The following is a 16,651-nucleotide window of genomic DNA, read 5'->3' as shown; positions in this document are numbered from 1 at the left end:
TGTAGTGGAGGATTTTTAGCAATACCAAACAAATCTAACACTCACACGTCATTTGGGGCCTGGAGCCCCTGTTTTGTGTAGTTTATGGTGGTTTAGAGTTTGCGGGGGGGGGGACGGCTTTGGGCGGTCGAATTCAATTTGGGGGGCTTATACGGTTTTGGGGATCCTGCCGACGCGCTACAGTTGTAGTCCCACTGCACGCAAAATGGACACCGCAACGGGAGGGCACTCGCAGCAGGCGGGGCCGAATCCTGCAGCCTTAGTCGTGGCCCGATCCGGCGGCATGCCACGGGTAGGCGCGTTGAGGCTTGCCGCCACCTCTGCGCCAACGCGGCCTGTGCCGCAGCTTGCGTTTGCTGCCAGACAAGAGGAGGAGCAGAGCCGTTTGGCGATAGGGCCAGGCAATCGCATTCGCCCCGTGGGCGTTGCGGACCCGAGCAATACCCAGGTCGAGGTTGCTGCGCCTCTTGGCGCAGTGACGCAGCATCGCACGCTTGTTGCGGGCGATGGAGCATCGACGGCAGCTGGAATCCTGGCTCTTCCGGATGCGGGTCCGGCGGCATTTGCGGCGGTGTCTTTGCAGCTGCGAGCGCAGCGCGGTCAGATACCGTCGGCCGCCGAATGGCGCACAATGCCGCAGCTGCGGCTGGAGTGGTGGCTGTGTCGGCATTGCAGAGACGTTGTCAACCACAACTCGGCCACGTCCTGCAGCAGATGCGCGTCGAGCGTCAGGGAGATGACGCCATATGCAAGTCCAGCCGAGGTCGCAGCCCTCTCAGCCAACGCACAGCGCACCGCGTATGGTCGGAGACTCAAAAGTGTGCAGGGAAAAGAGCAGCCTGTCGCTCTGGCTGTTGCGCAGACGCCGGGCAGCGCCGGCTATGCCAGCGCTGTCCTTGCCCAGATTGCGAGCTTTCAGCCTGGGTCGAAGCGGCTGGAGGCGATGGTGGAGCCTCGTGTTGGCCTTTTTGACGGATGGCTCGCCCTCATCCGCTCGCACTTTGGGTTTGAAGCTGCTGTCCTCTTTTGGTACCGTTTTGCTGGAAAGAACAACAAGCACGTGAAACGGCGCAAGCGCGGCATTGCTTGCTGTGCTGGCTGTCTTCGTGCGACGCCCGAGGGTCGCGCTCGCTTCCGTGCCGCCGACACGTTTGTGCAGCGCGACGAGTTCGGCATCCGGCCTGAGACTCGCTGCGGCGTCTGCACTCTGCAGTACCTTTGGGAGGCGCACGACGGCTCCAGCGGCACGGAGGGTGCAGCGTCGGCGCAGTGCTTTCGCGCTTTGGCTCCTGGCTACCGAAAGTTCTCGTGGCAGAAGGGCGCCATTGGTGTGCCGATGTGTGTGCTAGTGTGCGCCAGTCCACGACCTTGTCGTTTCTTTTACGCAGTGCGCGCCAGTCCCGTGCCCAGTGTTGTGCGAGGGAGCTTTGTTGTAAATTCTTCTAGCACGCGCCAGTTCGCACCTGTGTCGAGCCTGTGTGCTGTGAGAGAGAGTTCGATTGTTTAAATTCTTTTACGCGGAGTTGCGTTGTTCAATAAGCGCCGCCGCGGAAGCGACGGCGTGACTGTCGGCGGTGCGTGTCCCACGGTCTCGTCGCAGATAGCCGCGCAGCGGCTATGTAGGTTGTCCGACAACGCGAGGAGAGGAACCGACAAACTCAACCCACCGGGGGTGAGGGGGGAACCGTGACTCAATCGTCACCAAACTATCGGACCCTCGCGCTTCTAGGCGCCCGAGTCCTGTTCTCGTCTGCCCCACCCTCCACTTCCCTGCGCCGCAGACGTGTTGTAATGTGTCTGTGTGTGGTTACTTCCCCCAGGATTGGTCTTCTCTGCATGCGGGAACACCCTCGGGCGGCCGGGTGGGGCTGAGGCTGGAGCTAGCATGGCTCGATAGAGCCGAGACCCCGTGTTGAGGCGGCGCTCCTGTGGGCGGCTGTGGAATCGGCAGATTCGACCTCAGATCTCCAGTATTCTCATCCCAGTGGATGGACGTCCGGACGTCCCTTTGTGTTCCTCTCCCCGTCCGCCAGCGAGACGCTCAGTCGCTGGCGGCCGCAGTTTTCTGTGATCGTTCCCGTCCTACCAGAGAAGTGTGAGCGCCGGGCCTCTTATTTGGGCGCCGACGCTCGGGGTCGTCTGGCAACGGCACCGGGAGCTCGAGACGCAGCTCTCGGGGCCAGCCAACCCAGGAGTCGATTTTAGGACCAATCTTGCGACGGTGTATCATTCACTTTATGCCACCGTTGCATATCCCCTTGCATGCCCCTGCAAAATGATGTTTATGGAGGTTTAAAGTTTGCGGGGGGGGACAGCTTTGCGCGGTCGACTTCAATTTTGGGGGGTTTACGACGGTTTTGGGGATCCTGCCGACGCGCTACGCCCTGTTCACGCGCGCGCGAGACGTGCAGACAGGGTTGTTGTTGTTGTAGTGTCCGCAGCTATGGGCGTGTCCACGTTGGAGCCAGGTGTGGTGTGGACGCGAGAATAGCTGATAGCTCCGCCGTTCATGGAGGCAACCGATGCGAGTCCCCCGAGCTGGGGAGGGGGCGGTTCGTAGAAAAAGCAAACACGCCGCGCACGCACGACTCCGCAGGAGAAGCCCTCCCGTCCGTGCTTGTGCAGCGCAGCCTCCTCCTAAACCCACGCGAGGGACGCGCACCGGCTCGAGACAAGAGAAGAGACGGCGTTGTGTCGGCATGAGCGTGACGGGCTGGTGCCTCCGCTCGACTGTCGGGCCGCTCTGCATCCCACTCACAGCTGGAGTCACGACGATTGTTGGCCGAGGATTGGCGGGCCTCGATGACAAGCGGATCTCTCGGCAGCACGCCTCACTCTCCGCGTCCACATCGACGGCGGCATTCATGCTCGAGAGTCTGGGCTCAAACCCTGTCGTGCTGGTCCGCGCCGCTGGCGACGAGCCAATCGTACTCCGGCGAGGCGAGCCGGCGGCCGAAATGCGTCGCCTCGACCGCCTCTTCCTTCTGGCTGGCACCCACGAGTTTCGGCTAGACGGCCCAGAGGGCGAAGCAGCTGCCGGCAGAGACGACACGTCTGCGACGCACAGTGTAAAGCGGCCTCCGCCTGATGCGGAAGAGCAGCCGCTGCAGCAACGGCGCGCTGTCGCCGGCGGCCGCGATGGCGGCGATGGCGGCGAGGGCCATGAGGGTGGGGGCAGCCTTGCCTGTGGCAGCAGCGGTGCTGAAGGCGCCGACGGCGCCAACGGCGACGGCGACGACGCTGACGACTGGGGAGGGCGAGACTTGCCGCTGCTCGTGCAGCCTCCCAAGCCCGGCGGCTTCTCCGGCATGGAGGTCCTGCAGCGCCTCGCGATGTCGCCCGAGGCGCAGCCGGCCGAGAACATCTTTCTGCTGACGCGCGATTTTGTGGTTGGCTACGACCTCTACCCGAAGGCGCGGGTCCACCTCCTCATCCTGCCGCGCACGAGGCTCGACGGGCCCGCTGACCTCACCGCGTCGCACCTCCCTCTCCTCCGCTCGATGCAACGCCTCGCCCGCCACCTCGCCGCGTCGCTGCGCGCGCGCACGCCCGGGCTGCCCCCCTTCCTGTGCGGCTTCCACGCCGCGCCGTCGCTCCGCCAGCTCCACCTGCACCTCCTCTCGTCCGACCTCGACTCGGACGCCCTCAAGAACAAGAAGCACTTTAACTCGTTCGCCACCTCCTTCCTCCTCCACCCCGCGTCGGTCGCCGCGCAGATCGAGAGCTCGGGGAAGGTGCTGTCGCGCGGGCATGCGGCCGAGGAGGCGCGTGCACTGGCACCGCCGCCCGCGCCTCGCGGTGGCACCGGAAGAGTCCGCCCTCGTCCCGCACCCGTAGGCGGCGCTAAAGCAAGATATGCGCTGCCCAGTCACCGGCGCACCGCTCAAAAACATGCCGGCCGTCAAAGCGCACGTGGCGCGCCGCGAGTACGCCGAGGGGGTGAGGGCGCTCGCTGGCGACGCCGACATCATCGAGCGATGGCCGGGCCACAATCGAGCCAACGATGTGAGAGCGCGTTAAAAGCGACACAGGTCGCAGTCTTCGCAGAGCGCGCAGCCAGGGTCGCGGGGCGCGAAGTTGGAGGCCAAGGGATTTTACCACAGTGGGTCACACGCGTACGTCTCTCTCACGCGAAAAGTATTTTGTACATGTCTAGATGTCACTTTTTAGCCACACGTTATTCAGCACACCCACGCCGGTGGACTCTGGACACCCGACCTCTGTGACCCGCTGAAAGTGAAACACCGCACGCCGACTACAGGATGGTGAACAGGTCAGGAGTCAGGACGACAGGACGCACAGCCACAGGCCACAGCACACGTGTGGAACTTCGTGTGGAAACTGCCCGACTGCGGCTGCGCCGAAAATCACGGTAAGCGGTAGGTCTCTACAGCCTCTAGGGGTTCAGCGTACAGGACACTGACACTGTCTGGCTAGGGCGCGGCGGACGTTGTCACCGTTTGTTGAGCCTAGCTGCTACACGCACACCGATTCCCGGTTCATCCTTCTGCTGCTGCGCGTGTGCCGCCATGCCCTGGCAAGAATAATGCCAATTATCGTGGTAGCGGCACCGCCAAATGCAAGAAAGGCTGCTGCGGCGGCGGCAGAGGAGTGCGTCACGGGTAGTCGCGCAGAGTCCTTTGAAGCGGCAAGCGGCTCCTCACGCAAAGACTCGCCAAGCACACTGAATGGCAGCCCCACCACCGGAAGGAAATTGGAGCTGGTCTCGGCGAGAGTGTCTACCACCGCCCCGGTATGAGACGCCGTGGTCATGGCCGCGTTCATTGTCGCCACGGCAGCGCGGGCATTCGTCTGCAGCGCCTTCGTACCATGCTGTGCAGCGCTCGACCAGGCACCCGAGACGACATCAAGCACGGGCGGTGGGGGTTCGGGGGGAGGCACAGGTGCGGGGGATGGCGGCGGCGGCGGCGAAGGAGGTGCTGGTGGCGACGAAGGCTGTCCGGCAAACCTGTTGGCAGTTGCGCTGAACGCGCCGCCAAATAGGCTGAGCATGCCGGATGCCGTCGTCGTCGCTGACGTGGTGGCTTGGTCCAAGGCCGTCTCGGCTTTGCTCATGGCCGCCTCGGTCATGTCTGCCGGCAGCTCTGACTGCTCTTGCAACTTTTCGAACGCGGTCTTTGACCCCAAAGAACTCGCCGCTGCGATCGCTGCGAGGTTCTCGGAGCCTCCCACCGCCGTGGCTGTTATACCCATCGCAGTGTCCGAGGCCGCGCCGGCTGCGCCGGAGACCATATCATACGCCGCCCCGGTGATGGACAGGCTGCGAGCCAGGGTCGAGTTAACATCCGGGGCACTGCCATCACGACCGACGATTGCGCCGCCAACCTGCCCGATCAGGCCACCCGCGCCACCTGCGACGGCGCCTGTCGCCCCTAGGGCGCCTCCAGCCACCCCCCCAAGCCAGTTGCCCGCCTGGTGGATGAGGCCTGGAGGCGCTGGCGGCTCGGGCGGCGGCGATGGTGGAGGGGGCGGCGTTGGAGGCGCTGGTGGAGATGAAGGTGGCGGCGTGTACGGCGGTGGTAAAGGCGACGGGGGTGGCGGCGACGGCGGGGGCGACGGCGACGGCGGTCCTGGCGGCGAGGGTGGAGGTGGCGGGTCGGGCGGTGAGGTGCAACAGTGGTCCCAACATCCATTCCAAGCGATCGTCATGAAAGAGGAGATGCACGCCGTCTGGCACGACCGCGAGGCGAAGTCATAGCCAGGGCAGGGACGCGTCAGTGGATTCAGTGCCATCCCGTCGCCTGCCATGCCGGTGAAGCCGGCCATCAGGCTGGCGCCGGGCACATACTGCTTGCTCATAGAGCCGGCGGTTCCGATGGCGCTGTTGAGCGCGCCGGTGCCCAACCACAATCCAGAGGACTCAAGCCCGCTTGTGAAGCGCTCAACGCAGCAGATATCCCAACAGCCGAGCTGGATTACTTGGTCATTGAGCGCATCAGCCGTGCACTGGGCAAAGCAATTGCTGCACTGCGGGTATAGCGCGGCGCCCGCTCCTGGTCTGCTTGGGATTCCCTCCTCCTCCTCCTCGTTCGCGTCGTAGGGTTGAGCGTCGGACGAGTCGTCGCCACCCGCAAAGAGCACCATCAAAGATATGCTGCGGCGCGCTGCCGCTGGGCGTACCTGGGATTCCCTCCCTATCTAGATAGGATTACGTGCCGGAATAGCGTAAACTCAACTTTCGCAGGTCCCATCACTAACCTGCCTCGGGAGAACCTGGGGTGGCCGCCGTGCACCTTTCCCTCCGCCCGTCACGCATTGGCACGAGAGGTACGTGTAGTCTGTAGAAAGGCGGCTAAGTATATAAAGGAAGGGGAATCAGTCAGACTGCGGTAAGTAGCATTCATGTAAAGCTTGCAGAGATCAGGGGGAGCAAACGTGATTACTTTTGTATGTATCTCAGGGAAGAACAGTCTGTGGCGCAAACGCGAAACGCTTCACAAAAAGCAAGAAGTAAGGAAGTTGGCAAGGTCGCGCACAAGAAAGACGTTAAGATAGACGAACGAACGAATCGAGAACGGACAGGCAGACAGACAGTCGACAGACGCAGCGGAGTCATCATGCAGCAGACAGACAGACAGCAACGCTTGTCCTCCTTAATTAATTATTGCCAGCAGGAACTTCCAGGCATCGATGAATCTCGAGCGTGACAAAGAGGTCGGCCGCGCTCCAGAAGTGTCCAGAGGTCCGCCAAATCGAAGCAGCAATGCTAGCTCTCCAGATGCCCTTCCCGCGCCACGACCTCTTCGACCTGGTCGACGCATTCGCGCACGCCCCGCCACGCTGCCACTCCTCCGAGCTCCGCGAGACCGAGGACGCCTTCCACCTCGCGTTCGAGGCGCCGGGCGTCCTGCCGTCGGACGTCGACATCACGTTGGACGAGGGGGTGCTCCGCGTGAGGGGTGAGTCCAAGTTCGAGCGCAGCGGCCTCAACTACTGCGGCAAGATCCACCGTGCTGTTGCTTTGCCCGCTGAGCGCATCGACCCAGAGAAGGTGCAGGCCACGCTGGAGCACGGCTTGCTGCACGTGACGGTCCGCAAGCGGGCGAGGGCCGAGCCTATCAAGGTTCAGGTTGCGACAAGCCAGCCCGCCGCCGAGGAGAAGGCCGATGGCGCCACCGCCGCCGACGACGACGCGATGGGCGACGACCAGTGAGGCGCCCCGTGTGCGCGGCGGCCGGGGCCGGCGCGCGCCCAAGGGCGAAGGGGCCAAGAGGCCCAAGCGAAGCGCGCTCAAAACCGCCTCAATGCTCAAACCACAAACGCGAGCTCAAGAAGTCTTGATACTTGAAGTGTGTGGGCCTGTGCTCTCTGACTCTGTGGTAGGGGGTCGGACTGTGTTTCGCCTTCCCATCAGGCTAGTTCCATTTCACTTTGACACGCTAATCTTGAAAACGTCCAACGGAGCTCCGTGTTGCTCCCAGCGCCCTCCCCCGCGCTTCCTGCGGCCCTAGCCGATGGTACTAGCATGGGAGGTCATCTGGCTACCGCGAGAGCGACCCAACTCGTCGACATCGTCCGATGAGGGTGCCTCAAAGTCAGCCTTCGGAGGCTATCGTGGGGTCGAGCCGGCAGTAGCCGTGACATGTGGTTCCACCACCCCTCGTAGTCTTTGCCTCTGACCGCCACCGTTCCCAGGCTGCCTAATGGGATGGAAAGGAAGGCTCGGCGAGCGTATAGAAGCGTGCTCGACCTCGTCGTGGCAGCCTGCACGGCAGCGCTGGCAGGCGCGATGAGCGTCGTGCCACCTGACCCGAGACGGGTCGCAGGCGTCGTACCGAGCGCGTCGAGACCGTGTCCTGATGTGATCTGCACGGGTGAGTCACGTCGGCGTCAAAGGAGCGACGTGCGACCTGTCAGAGCTTGATCTCCGATCTCAGCGGCGTCGAGTCGTCTCCGGCGGCGACAATTTTGTCCCTCCCCAGGACGCGCAGAGGCAGCTGCGACCCCGCCGAGTGGACGGGCGCACACCGCGCCACATGTCGTGTGCGCCAGTCCATTCGGCGGGATCGCAGCTGCTGGTGGAAGGCACCGAGAGGGACAAAATGGCGCAAAAAAGATTGCCGCAAATGGTCTCAAAATCAAGATTGTGTAACGCGAGCTGTGCCACAGTCGACAGTGAAATGGAACTAGCCTCAATCAATCAATCAAAACACAAAAGGGGGTACTGTAGCAGTGGAATAGTCGTGGTGCGCGCTGTGTGACGGTACCAGAAAAAATGCAGCGCTTAGCGCCCAGAGCTCCACGGGACCACGCTCAGCGCCCGCTCGTTGGCACCTTGCCCGCCCCGCCGCCGCCGCTGATCCAGTAGGGGCAGGGCTCGGCCTCATCGTGGAGGCCCGTGCTGAAGCGCAGCTCCCAGGTGCCTCGTGCCGCCTCGCCCACACAGGACCAGACCGACGAGCCGTCCTCCCGCAGGTTGGGGCACGCGCCCAGCAACTCCCACATCAGGCTGGCGCACATGCCCTCCGGTGACCGCACGAGCGGCGGCGAGGGCGACGAGGGCGACAGCGGAGGCGGCGACGGAGGGGTGGGGCAGACGTTTGGTGGCGCGGTGCCGAGCTTGGCGAGGGCGGCCTCGCGCCGGTTGCCGTCGCAGCCCGCTCCATCGTTGAAGGGCGGCGGGTCCACCAGCCAGTGGTCGTGGTTGGTCTGCACGAGCGCCCAGCGGGAAGCTCCCTTCTCGCCGCCGCCCTCCTCGTCGCCCGCGCCGCTGTAGTCAAAGAGCGTGCGCACGTCCGCGGCGGTGCGGCGGGCGCGGGTGATGACGGCGCCCTCTCCCCTGCGCGTGCCTCCGATCGTGATGTAGGAGAGGCCTCCCTGCGGCTCGGTGGCGAGGAAGCGCAGCGCGGCGCCAAAGGTAAGCCGGTGCTCGAGGGCGGCGCGCATCAGCAGCGGCAGCGGCAGCGCGCGGCGCGCGGCGGAGAAGAAGGGCGAGCCGCCCCACTCGCCGGCGAGGAAGCAGCGCCAGTTCCGCCGCAGCGTCCGGAGCGGCCCTCCGTCGAACGAGCTGTAGGTGCACGCCTCCTCGCCCACCGGCTGCTGGTGGACGCTCTTGTGCCGCGTGTTTAGCGAGAGCGAGAAGGCGCGCGGCCGCACCCCGTCCCACGCGCCAACGCACGGCAGCAGCACCGTCGCATCGTACGCCGTCGCCTCGCGCCCCTCCTCGCCGCGCCGCACGAAACGGACGGCGCAGACCGCCGCGCGCATATACACCTCGGGGTAGTCGAGGTTGCGGCCGTGCACGATCGTGCCGTCGGGCAGCGTCGCGACTGCGCTGGTGCATGCCGCCGCCGCCTCGAAGACGGCGTTGCAAACGATGACGTCGCCGAGGTCTAGCCCCGACGCGGCGCAGAGGCCGCGCATCTCGGCTGCGTACTCGGCGCCGAACAGCGTCTCCGCCACCGCCTCGGCGCCGCCGTGCTTCTCGAGCAGCTTGCGGCAGACCAGTCGGGCGGCCCGCCCGACCGGAGGCAGCGTCCACAGCGAGCACGGCCGGATGAGGCCGGCGTAGAGCCAGCCGACCGGCGTCTGCATCAGCCGCCGCTGCACAAAGCGCGAATAGAGCCGGACAATCACGCCGTGGAGGACCTTTGCAAAGCCGGGCTCGCCCGCGATGGCCCTCCACCGCTGCTCGGGCGGCAGGTCGAGGCTCACCGTGAGGCGGAGCGGGCGGAAGTGCGAGCAGCCCTCCTTGGACGGCCAGCTACAGTCCGTCTCGGCCGGAGGCGGCCGCGGGCAGAGCGCGTCGAGCGACTCGTCGCCCTCGCGGGCGAGGTCATCGCGGGGAAGGTAGAGCAACAGTGCGGCCGCGCCGAGCGCACACGCGGCGGCGGTGACCGCGGCGGCGAGCCGGGCGGCGTCGGCGAGCGGTGGGATTGTCATCGGCGCGGCGCCAAGGGCCAAGCGAGGTACTCCCACGCCGCTCGGGGTTTTAGTCTGGCCGAGTCAACCCGAGATGGGGCTGGCGCGAGCCTCGGCGTGTCGGCGAGTTGCGTCAGCTCTTCCCCCCCCCCCCAGAGCAGCCTGGAAGCCAAACAGAATTTTTTGTCTGTACAGACCCGAGGGGGTGAACTGCTGACAGGGTTTGCGATGAGGAGTACAAATAAAAAAATTCGTCGCGCACAAGGATTTAGCTCCCGTGATGAGCAGCAGAACTTGGCCCTCCCTCGCTGGTATGCTGCAGCTCTCGACGCGCCTTCGCGCCGTTCGCCCGGCGATCGTCCGCGCGCGCGCGCGCTCCACCGCCGCGTCGACAGGGCAGAAGAAGGTTGTCCTGGTCGACGGCTGCCGCATCCCGTTCCAGCCGTCGCGCGGCGAGTACTTTGACCTCATGAGCTACGACCTCACGCGGCTCGCGATGCACGGGCTGCTGACCAAGACGGCGGTGGACCCGAAGGCGATCGACTACGTGTTGTGGGGCAAGGTCATCCAGGAGCCCAAGACCTCCAACATCGCACGCGACGCCGCCTTCGCTGCAGGCATCCCTCGCGGTGTCCCGGCGCACACAGTCACGCAGGCGCGCCGGCACGTGGCACGCGGCGGCTCGCGCGCCGCGACTCGCCCTGACCCGTCCGTCCTCCCGTGCGGCAGGCGTGCATTTCGTCCAACCAGGCGATTTGCACGGGCGCGTCGCAGATCCTCTCTGGCCAGGCCGAGGTGGTGCTCGCCGGCGGCGTCGAGACCTTTTCCGACGCTCCGATCCGCTACTCGCGGCCGATCCGCAAGAAGCTGATCAAGATGTCGAAGGCGCAGCCCGCCGCCCGCCCGCCGCTCTCCCCGCGCCCGCCCGCCCACGGCCAAAGTCCTCGCCTGCAGGCCAAGTCGCCCGGCCAGATGGCGTCCATCTTCTTCAAGGGACTGAAGATGAAGGACCTCGCGCCGGAGCAGCCCGCCATCGCAAACTTCCTCACCGGGGAGGCGCGCGGCCCCTCACTCCGGCTCGTCGGCCCGCCCGCTCCCCATCGCACCCACGCCTCCCTCGCCCCTCCCAGGTGATGGGTCACAACGCAGACCGACTCTCGGACCGCTTCGGAGTCTCGAGGCGCGAGCAGGAGGAGTTCGCGCTGAGGTCGCACCTCAACGCGGCGAACGCGCACGCGGACGGCTTCTACGACGGCGAGGTGATCGCCGGGCCGGGCGGCAAGACGCTCGAGGACGGCCCTCGCGCCGACTCTTCTCTCGAGAAGATGGCGCGCGCCATCTTCTCGCGCCCCGCCCTCGAGCGCCATCGAGGCGCAGCCGGCGTGACCGAGTGGCCGGTCGGATCTCTAGGCGACGCTCAAGCCGGCGTTCGTCAAGCCGCACGGGACGGTGACCGCCGCCTCGGCGTCGCCCTTCACCGACGGCGCCTCCGCCACGCTCCTCATGTCGGACGGCAAGGCCTCCGAGCTGGGCCTCTCGCGGAAGGGGGGGCACCGCCCCGCCCCACCCCCGGCCCGGCGGCCTCCCCACGGCGGCCCCACGGCCTCCCCACCGGGCCGGCCTCCGTTACCGCAGGCAGAGCTGCTCGCGTACGCCTTCGTCGCCTGGGACCCCTTGGAGGAGCTCCTGCTCGGCCCGACGTACGGCGCCTCAAAGGTGCTGCGCATGCCGGGCCTCTCCCTCAAAGACATCGACGTCATCGAGTTCCACGAGGCCTTCGCCGGGCAGGCGAGCAGCACGCCTCCGGACCCCCTGCCGGGCCGCCCCTCCGCCCTTTCCCCCGGCCCTTCGGCCCCTCCACCCCCCCCCCCCCCCTCCTCCACTCGCCCGCAGGTGCTCTCCAACCTCGTCGCGATGGACTCGGACAAGTTCTTTGCAGAGAACCTGCCCGGCGTCGACAAGGTTGGCTCGGTCGACATGACCAAGCTCAACACAAAGGGCGGCTCCCTCTCCATCGGACACCCCTTTGGCGCCACCGGCGCGCGCCTCGTCACCACCGCCGCCAACCGCCTCGTCAAAGAGGGCGGCACGTATGCCCTCGTCGCGGCGTGCGCCGACGGCGGCCTCGGCCACGCCTGCATCCTGAAGCGATATGGCGCGTGAGCGCGGACCATGTCCAAGTACAGCAGCACTGTTGTGAGCACGATATTGAGAGTCGAGCCCAGGGCTGGGTGCCGGGAGTGCTCTTGTGCCGCGGGAGATGTGGGTAGATGTGGGCGGGTCCGGGAGAGGGCGTTGCGGGGAGCGAGAGATAGGAGGTCTTGTACAAAGGGTTCAGGGCGTGGCGAAGGAGAAGGAGTGGCCGCGGGATCTCGATCGTGTTAGTTCTGTCTTTCTTGTTTTTATTTTCTAATTCCAGGTATTACGTCTATAGGCAAGGGAGAGAAGGCCGGCGGCTGCCAGGCCGAACGAATCCGCAAAACGGCCATAAAACCCCCACTTGCCTGGTTGCCAACCTGCAACCACACGGTACCGCGCCCCCAGGGCCAGGCTAGCCCTCCATGCTCCAATCTTTTGTGAGTTGTGTAGTTGACGCAAACGCCGGTACGCCGCCGCAATACCAATAGCCACGCAATAGAGTACAGCTGTGAAGAGCCGCGCGCAAAGGCGGTGACCGGTGTGTCTTCCTGCACTGGGGCTGGGGCATGCCACCGCCCGCCAACCGCCCTTTCCTCAGTCTCTGGGGTGGCAGCCACCTCCAACGTGCTAGTGCACGCACTCGGGCAGCGCGTCGCCGGCGAGGGGCGGGGCGCCGCCGCACGGAGCGCAGGTGGGCGTGTGGCGCCGGTCGAGAGCGTTCCGCGCCTCGTTGCCCTCGGCGCGTCCAAAGGGGAGGCGGGCGATGAGCCGCTCGTTCAGGTCGTACATGGCGCGCGGCGCGTAGGAGACCGCCTCGTGACCAGCGTTTCGCACAAGGGTCGAGCTGCTCCTCCGTCGGCGAGGCCGCGACAACCTTGAACCCGTCCGGCACGAGCAGCGGCGCCTCCACCATGCCCAGCACGTCCCCCGCGTCCTCAAAGGTCACGAGTGGCTCCTCATGCTCCGCTTCGGGTATTTTTCGGGGATACCTGAGAATTCTCGGGTATACCCGGGTTTTACCCGGCCGGCCACCTGGGTCGGTCCGAGGGTGTTCCAGGAATGATCAGAATGGCGAGGGCCAGAACGTGTTACATGTACTAGTCAGAACGGACCCCAGTTGCCGATCCTGCCAACTCAGTCGGTTACCCACATTATGCGAGTACATCCGCGGCGGCTTCCAGGAATGTTACACCTCTCCACGCGCTCGATCTCTAGTCTGATGCTTCCGCGGCTCTATTCGACCGCAATGCTGGCAACTTCCTCCGATGAGCCAGCCAAATTCTTGCTGGTCGACGAGCCGCGTCGGCGCCCGGCAGGCTGCTTCAAGCTCACGGCGCTCTCGCTCTGCCTGACAGCTCTGCTCTTGGCGGCGAGGCGAAGCGCAGCTGACTTGATCGGCCAGGTTTCGGGCACCGCAACGACCGTCGATTCCAAGGGCACCGCAACGACCGTCGATTCGGGCACCGCAACGACCGTCGATTCCAAGGGCACCATCGATGTGCACCTAGGCAATGGTTGCTTCTGGGAGCGCCAGTGGGCGTATTACAAGGTCGAGACGGAGGAAAATGGGCCTTTCCAGCGCAAGGATGCGGATGTGACCGCGCTCGTGGGCTACGCCGGCGGCATGGTGGCGAACGCGAGCGGGCCGGTGTGCTACCACACCGGCGACGCGCGCGACTACGCGGCGCACGGATTTGCCGAGACGGTGAAGGTGACGCTCGACGCCGCGTCGGCAGAGAAGCAGCTCGCCGCGCTCGCCAAAGACTTCTTTGGCTCCTTCACGGGCGAAGCGGGGCAGCGCGTGCGGCCCGACCCCGGCGACCGAGGGGGCGCCTACCGCTCCGTGTTTGGGCTGCCGGGCGGCATGGCCTCGCCGCTTTACAAAGTGTTCGAGCGCGGGAATGCCTTTCGCATGTTGCTCAAGCCCGGAGCTGGAAAGAATGACGGCGCCGGCGACCCGGCCGAGAATACGGTGTACGTCTACGACACGAATGAGCGCCCCTTCTACGTGGCCGAGGAGTACCACCAGTTCCACTGCGACTTTTCGATGAGCTCCGGCATGCCTTACCCGGAGTCGTACTGGAACAACCTCTTCGAGCAGATGAAGACGAGCGGCCGGGTCAAACCGACGGGCTGCCCGGAGGGCGTCGTGCCGCATCCCGGCGCCCTCTGCTCTTCTCCTGCGAGGATTTTCCCGATGTTTGGCCGCCGATCGTCGCGGACGTAGTCGACGCCGCAGAAATCCGCGGTGCCTTGGCGCTCCAAATCTCCCGGTTCCAGGCCGGATCGGGTGTCGGTGAGCGCGCGTGGCCTGAGGCTCCTGATTTAGTTTGTACACGACGTTACTAGAGTGTGTGTACCACGTGTACGTGACATTACAATATTCCGAATATACGTGTATAAGAGTAGATCAAAAAGTGGGTAATTGAAATCTCTCTAGTCTTTTTTAGAGATTGAGAGCTTAAAGATTTGAAAGACACCTCCGCTCTCGGCACTCGGGTCTCTCTACAGTGCTACCCAGTTGTTGAGATTTGAGACCAGAGGTTTGAGATTTGAGACCTCAGTCACTCGGCCTCCGGTGGGAGACTTTGGGATTAGAGACCAGAGACTTGGAGAATGAGATTTCCCACACCAAAAGGAATCTGCGGTCGAGTTCGCTCGAGATTCAAGATTTGAGACTGAAGATTTGGACGGCCTTCCAACCTAGAGATTTGAGAGCTGAGATTTGGAGATTTGCGGTGTGAAAACTGAGACAAAAGCCTCGAAGCTTCTAGAAGGGTTGGGTGGATTTGATCAATTTGAGATTCGTGTTGAGATTTGAGTTGAGATTTGGGGCCCGGGGAGCCTGCGGCGCACTTGGAGCACTTGGAGTGCGGTCATTAACCTCACGTCCAGGACCGGGGAGCTAAGAAGCGCACCCAGTTGGCCGGACGCTCGGTATCGGGTTACGGGCTAGAGAGCCCTAGCCCCGGGGGTGCGCGGTCGCAGGGCCATAACACGTCTCCGAGGGATGGTTCCGTGTACCGGGTTACCCCTTAACTGCAGAACGCACCCTCTTCCTCGACCGTGGGGGGGTGCGCGGTCGCAGGGCCATAACACGGGTCTCCGAGGGCGTACGGCAGCGCTCCGGGTTTCCCTCAGCGGCGGAATTTTTCCCTCGCGCTTCCTTGGGCCCCCCTAGCAGCAGACCGCACCCCCTCTACTCGGAGCTAGTGGACACGACACCAGCTAGTGATACGAGAATACGCACCGCCCCGACGCAGTACCGTACTACGCGACGATAACACGAGAATACAAGAATACGCAGCTGCGAGACGCCTATAAAGAAACAGCGAGGTAAAGTTCGGCGGCTATGATAAACCGAAACTTGTCGTAAAACGCGGGCGAAAGCAAAGCAGAGGGCGGGCGCTTTTGACGCAGCGATGCCCGCAGCCTGTCGAGCAGCTTCCGCGGCGGCGCCCATGCGCCGCGGGGTTGACCGACAGCCGCGCCTCTCGAGCCACCCGTGCCACGCGCGGCGACGCGCACCCTGCGCGCCAGTCGGCGCACTGGCAGTACTGCACCAGCCAGCACGGCGTGGAGCAATGTACCCAGGGCATTGTGTTGGGCGCCAGCCAGCATGCCTCAGCACAGAGCAAGAGGGCATGCTGCGCACCCTGGCGCAGCACCAACTCGCCCCCAATCAGGCACTCTCACCACTGCACAGCCGCCCACGAGCGCCCGCAGCTGCACTGCTCAACGCTAAAGCTCAGGAGCCTCCCCTTGTTGTCGCAGCTGGTCGTCCACTCCTGGCGTACGGCTCAAAGCCGGTGTGCGAGTGGAGCATCTGCGTGTCGAGGCGCCACAGCATCTCGCCCTCAAAGATGATCACTACAGCTGGACGTACTTGCGAGTCCGATCCATCGCGCCGTCATACGGTACCTGCTTGCCCTGAGCCAGCCGAGTTGACTCCTCGGCGTATGAGAGATTGTGCTTGGCGCGGCAATGTGGGCAGCGCTTGCAGTAGAGGAGCCCGTCAAAGCGCCCAGTGCGTGCAGTATATGGACGGACGGGCTCGTCGCTGACCACAAGGCGCACCTTCTGCCCTTGCAAAGTGCAGACGGCGCAGAACTCAATCTGCGGGACCAGGTGGAGCGGCGTGGACTTCTCCTGCTCATGGAAGCGCTTGCGGTCGAGAAGATCCACGAGAGCGCTGATGCCCGCCTCGCTCTCGATGCTGCTGACGAGGACGTTGATGGTCGTGGACGCGTGCTTTGTTTGCATGTCGGTAGCGATGACCTCTGCGCGATCGGGTGTGTCGACTGGGTAGCGGGCCATGCCGAGGAGAAGCGCGACGATCTCGTCCTCACTCTCGAGCGGCCACAGTTTCGTGGAGAACAGGCCGGCGCGCGGCGAGATGGGCGGCGTCGGCGGCTTGAGGAAGTTCTGCATCGAAAACGGAATCTCTCTTGCTTGCAGTCTCAGTCTCTCCCACCCCTCATCGAAATCTCAAACTCCCAAGCGAAAAGGAATCTTCGGCATTTGAGATCTCACGCCTGCCTCCCCCGCCCCCTCCCTCACCGCCGCCATCTCCACCCCCTCCGTCGCCACCACCACCGAGCCCACCTCCCTCGCAACCGCCTCGCTGACC

The 16,651-nt window shown here is 64.5% G+C and overlaps 5 protein-coding genes across 5 annotated transcripts; 4 read left to right on the top strand and 1 right to left on the bottom strand.

Annotated features, from left to right (window-relative positions):
* Positions 1-3,491: 3,491 nt before the first annotated feature.
* EMIHUDRAFT_424881 (hypothetical protein) lies at positions 3,492-4,146 on the top strand. The gene is made up of 2 exons (XM_005771388.1): positions 3,492-3,764; positions 3,838-4,146. Exons 1-2 carry the CDS (start codon positions 3,501-3,503, stop codon positions 4,018-4,020), a joined length of 447 nt encoding a protein of 148 aa, XP_005771445.1. The 5' UTR covers positions 3,492-3,500; the 3' UTR covers positions 4,021-4,146.
* Positions 4,147-4,476: 330 nt separating this feature from the next.
* Positions 4,477-6,105, bottom strand: EMIHUDRAFT_243426 (hypothetical protein; the record flags this gene model as incomplete). The annotated part of the gene is made up of 2 exons (XM_005771387.1): positions 4,477-5,447; positions 5,649-6,105. 2 exons carry the CDS (start codon positions 6,103-6,105, stop codon positions 4,477-4,479), a joined length of 1,428 nt encoding a protein of 475 aa, XP_005771444.1.
* Positions 6,106-6,698: 593 nt separating this feature from the next.
* On the top strand, positions 6,699-8,867 carry EMIHUDRAFT_445051 (hypothetical protein). Its single transcript, XM_005771386.1, has 3 exons — positions 6,699-7,282; positions 7,306-7,374; positions 8,157-8,867. The coding sequence occupies exon 1, from the start codon at positions 6,725-6,727 to the stop codon at positions 7,172-7,174; it is 450 nt and encodes a 149-aa protein (XP_005771443.1). The 5' UTR covers positions 6,699-6,724; the 3' UTR covers positions 7,175-7,282; positions 7,306-7,374; positions 8,157-8,867.
* Positions 8,868-10,164: 1,297 nt separating this feature from the next.
* Positions 10,165-12,311, top strand: ACAT1 (acetyl-CoA acetyl transferase). Its single transcript, XM_005771385.1, has 7 exons — positions 10,165-10,537; positions 10,612-10,767; positions 10,837-10,938; positions 11,013-11,210; positions 11,293-11,427; positions 11,518-11,670; positions 11,776-12,311. The coding sequence occupies exons 1-7, from the start codon at positions 10,196-10,198 to the stop codon at positions 12,043-12,045; spliced, it is 1,356 nt and encodes a 451-aa protein (XP_005771442.1). The 5' UTR covers positions 10,165-10,195; the 3' UTR covers positions 12,046-12,311.
* Positions 12,312-13,240: 929 nt separating this feature from the next.
* Positions 13,241-14,248, top strand: EMIHUDRAFT_243421 (hypothetical protein; the record flags this gene model as incomplete). The annotated part of the gene is made up of 1 exon (XM_005771384.1): positions 13,241-14,248. One exon carries the CDS (start codon positions 13,241-13,243, stop codon positions 14,246-14,248), a length of 1,008 nt encoding a protein of 335 aa, XP_005771441.1.
* Positions 14,249-16,651: the final 2,403 nt, after the last annotated feature.

Source organism: Emiliania huxleyi, assembly GCF_000372725.1.
Source record: "Emiliania huxleyi CCMP1516 unplaced genomic scaffold EMIHUscaffold_387, whole genome shotgun sequence".
Taxonomy (NCBI): domain Eukaryota; phylum Haptophyta; order Isochrysidales; family Noelaerhabdaceae; genus Emiliania; species Emiliania huxleyi.
This window is presented reverse-complemented; position numbering and strand designations above follow the sequence as displayed.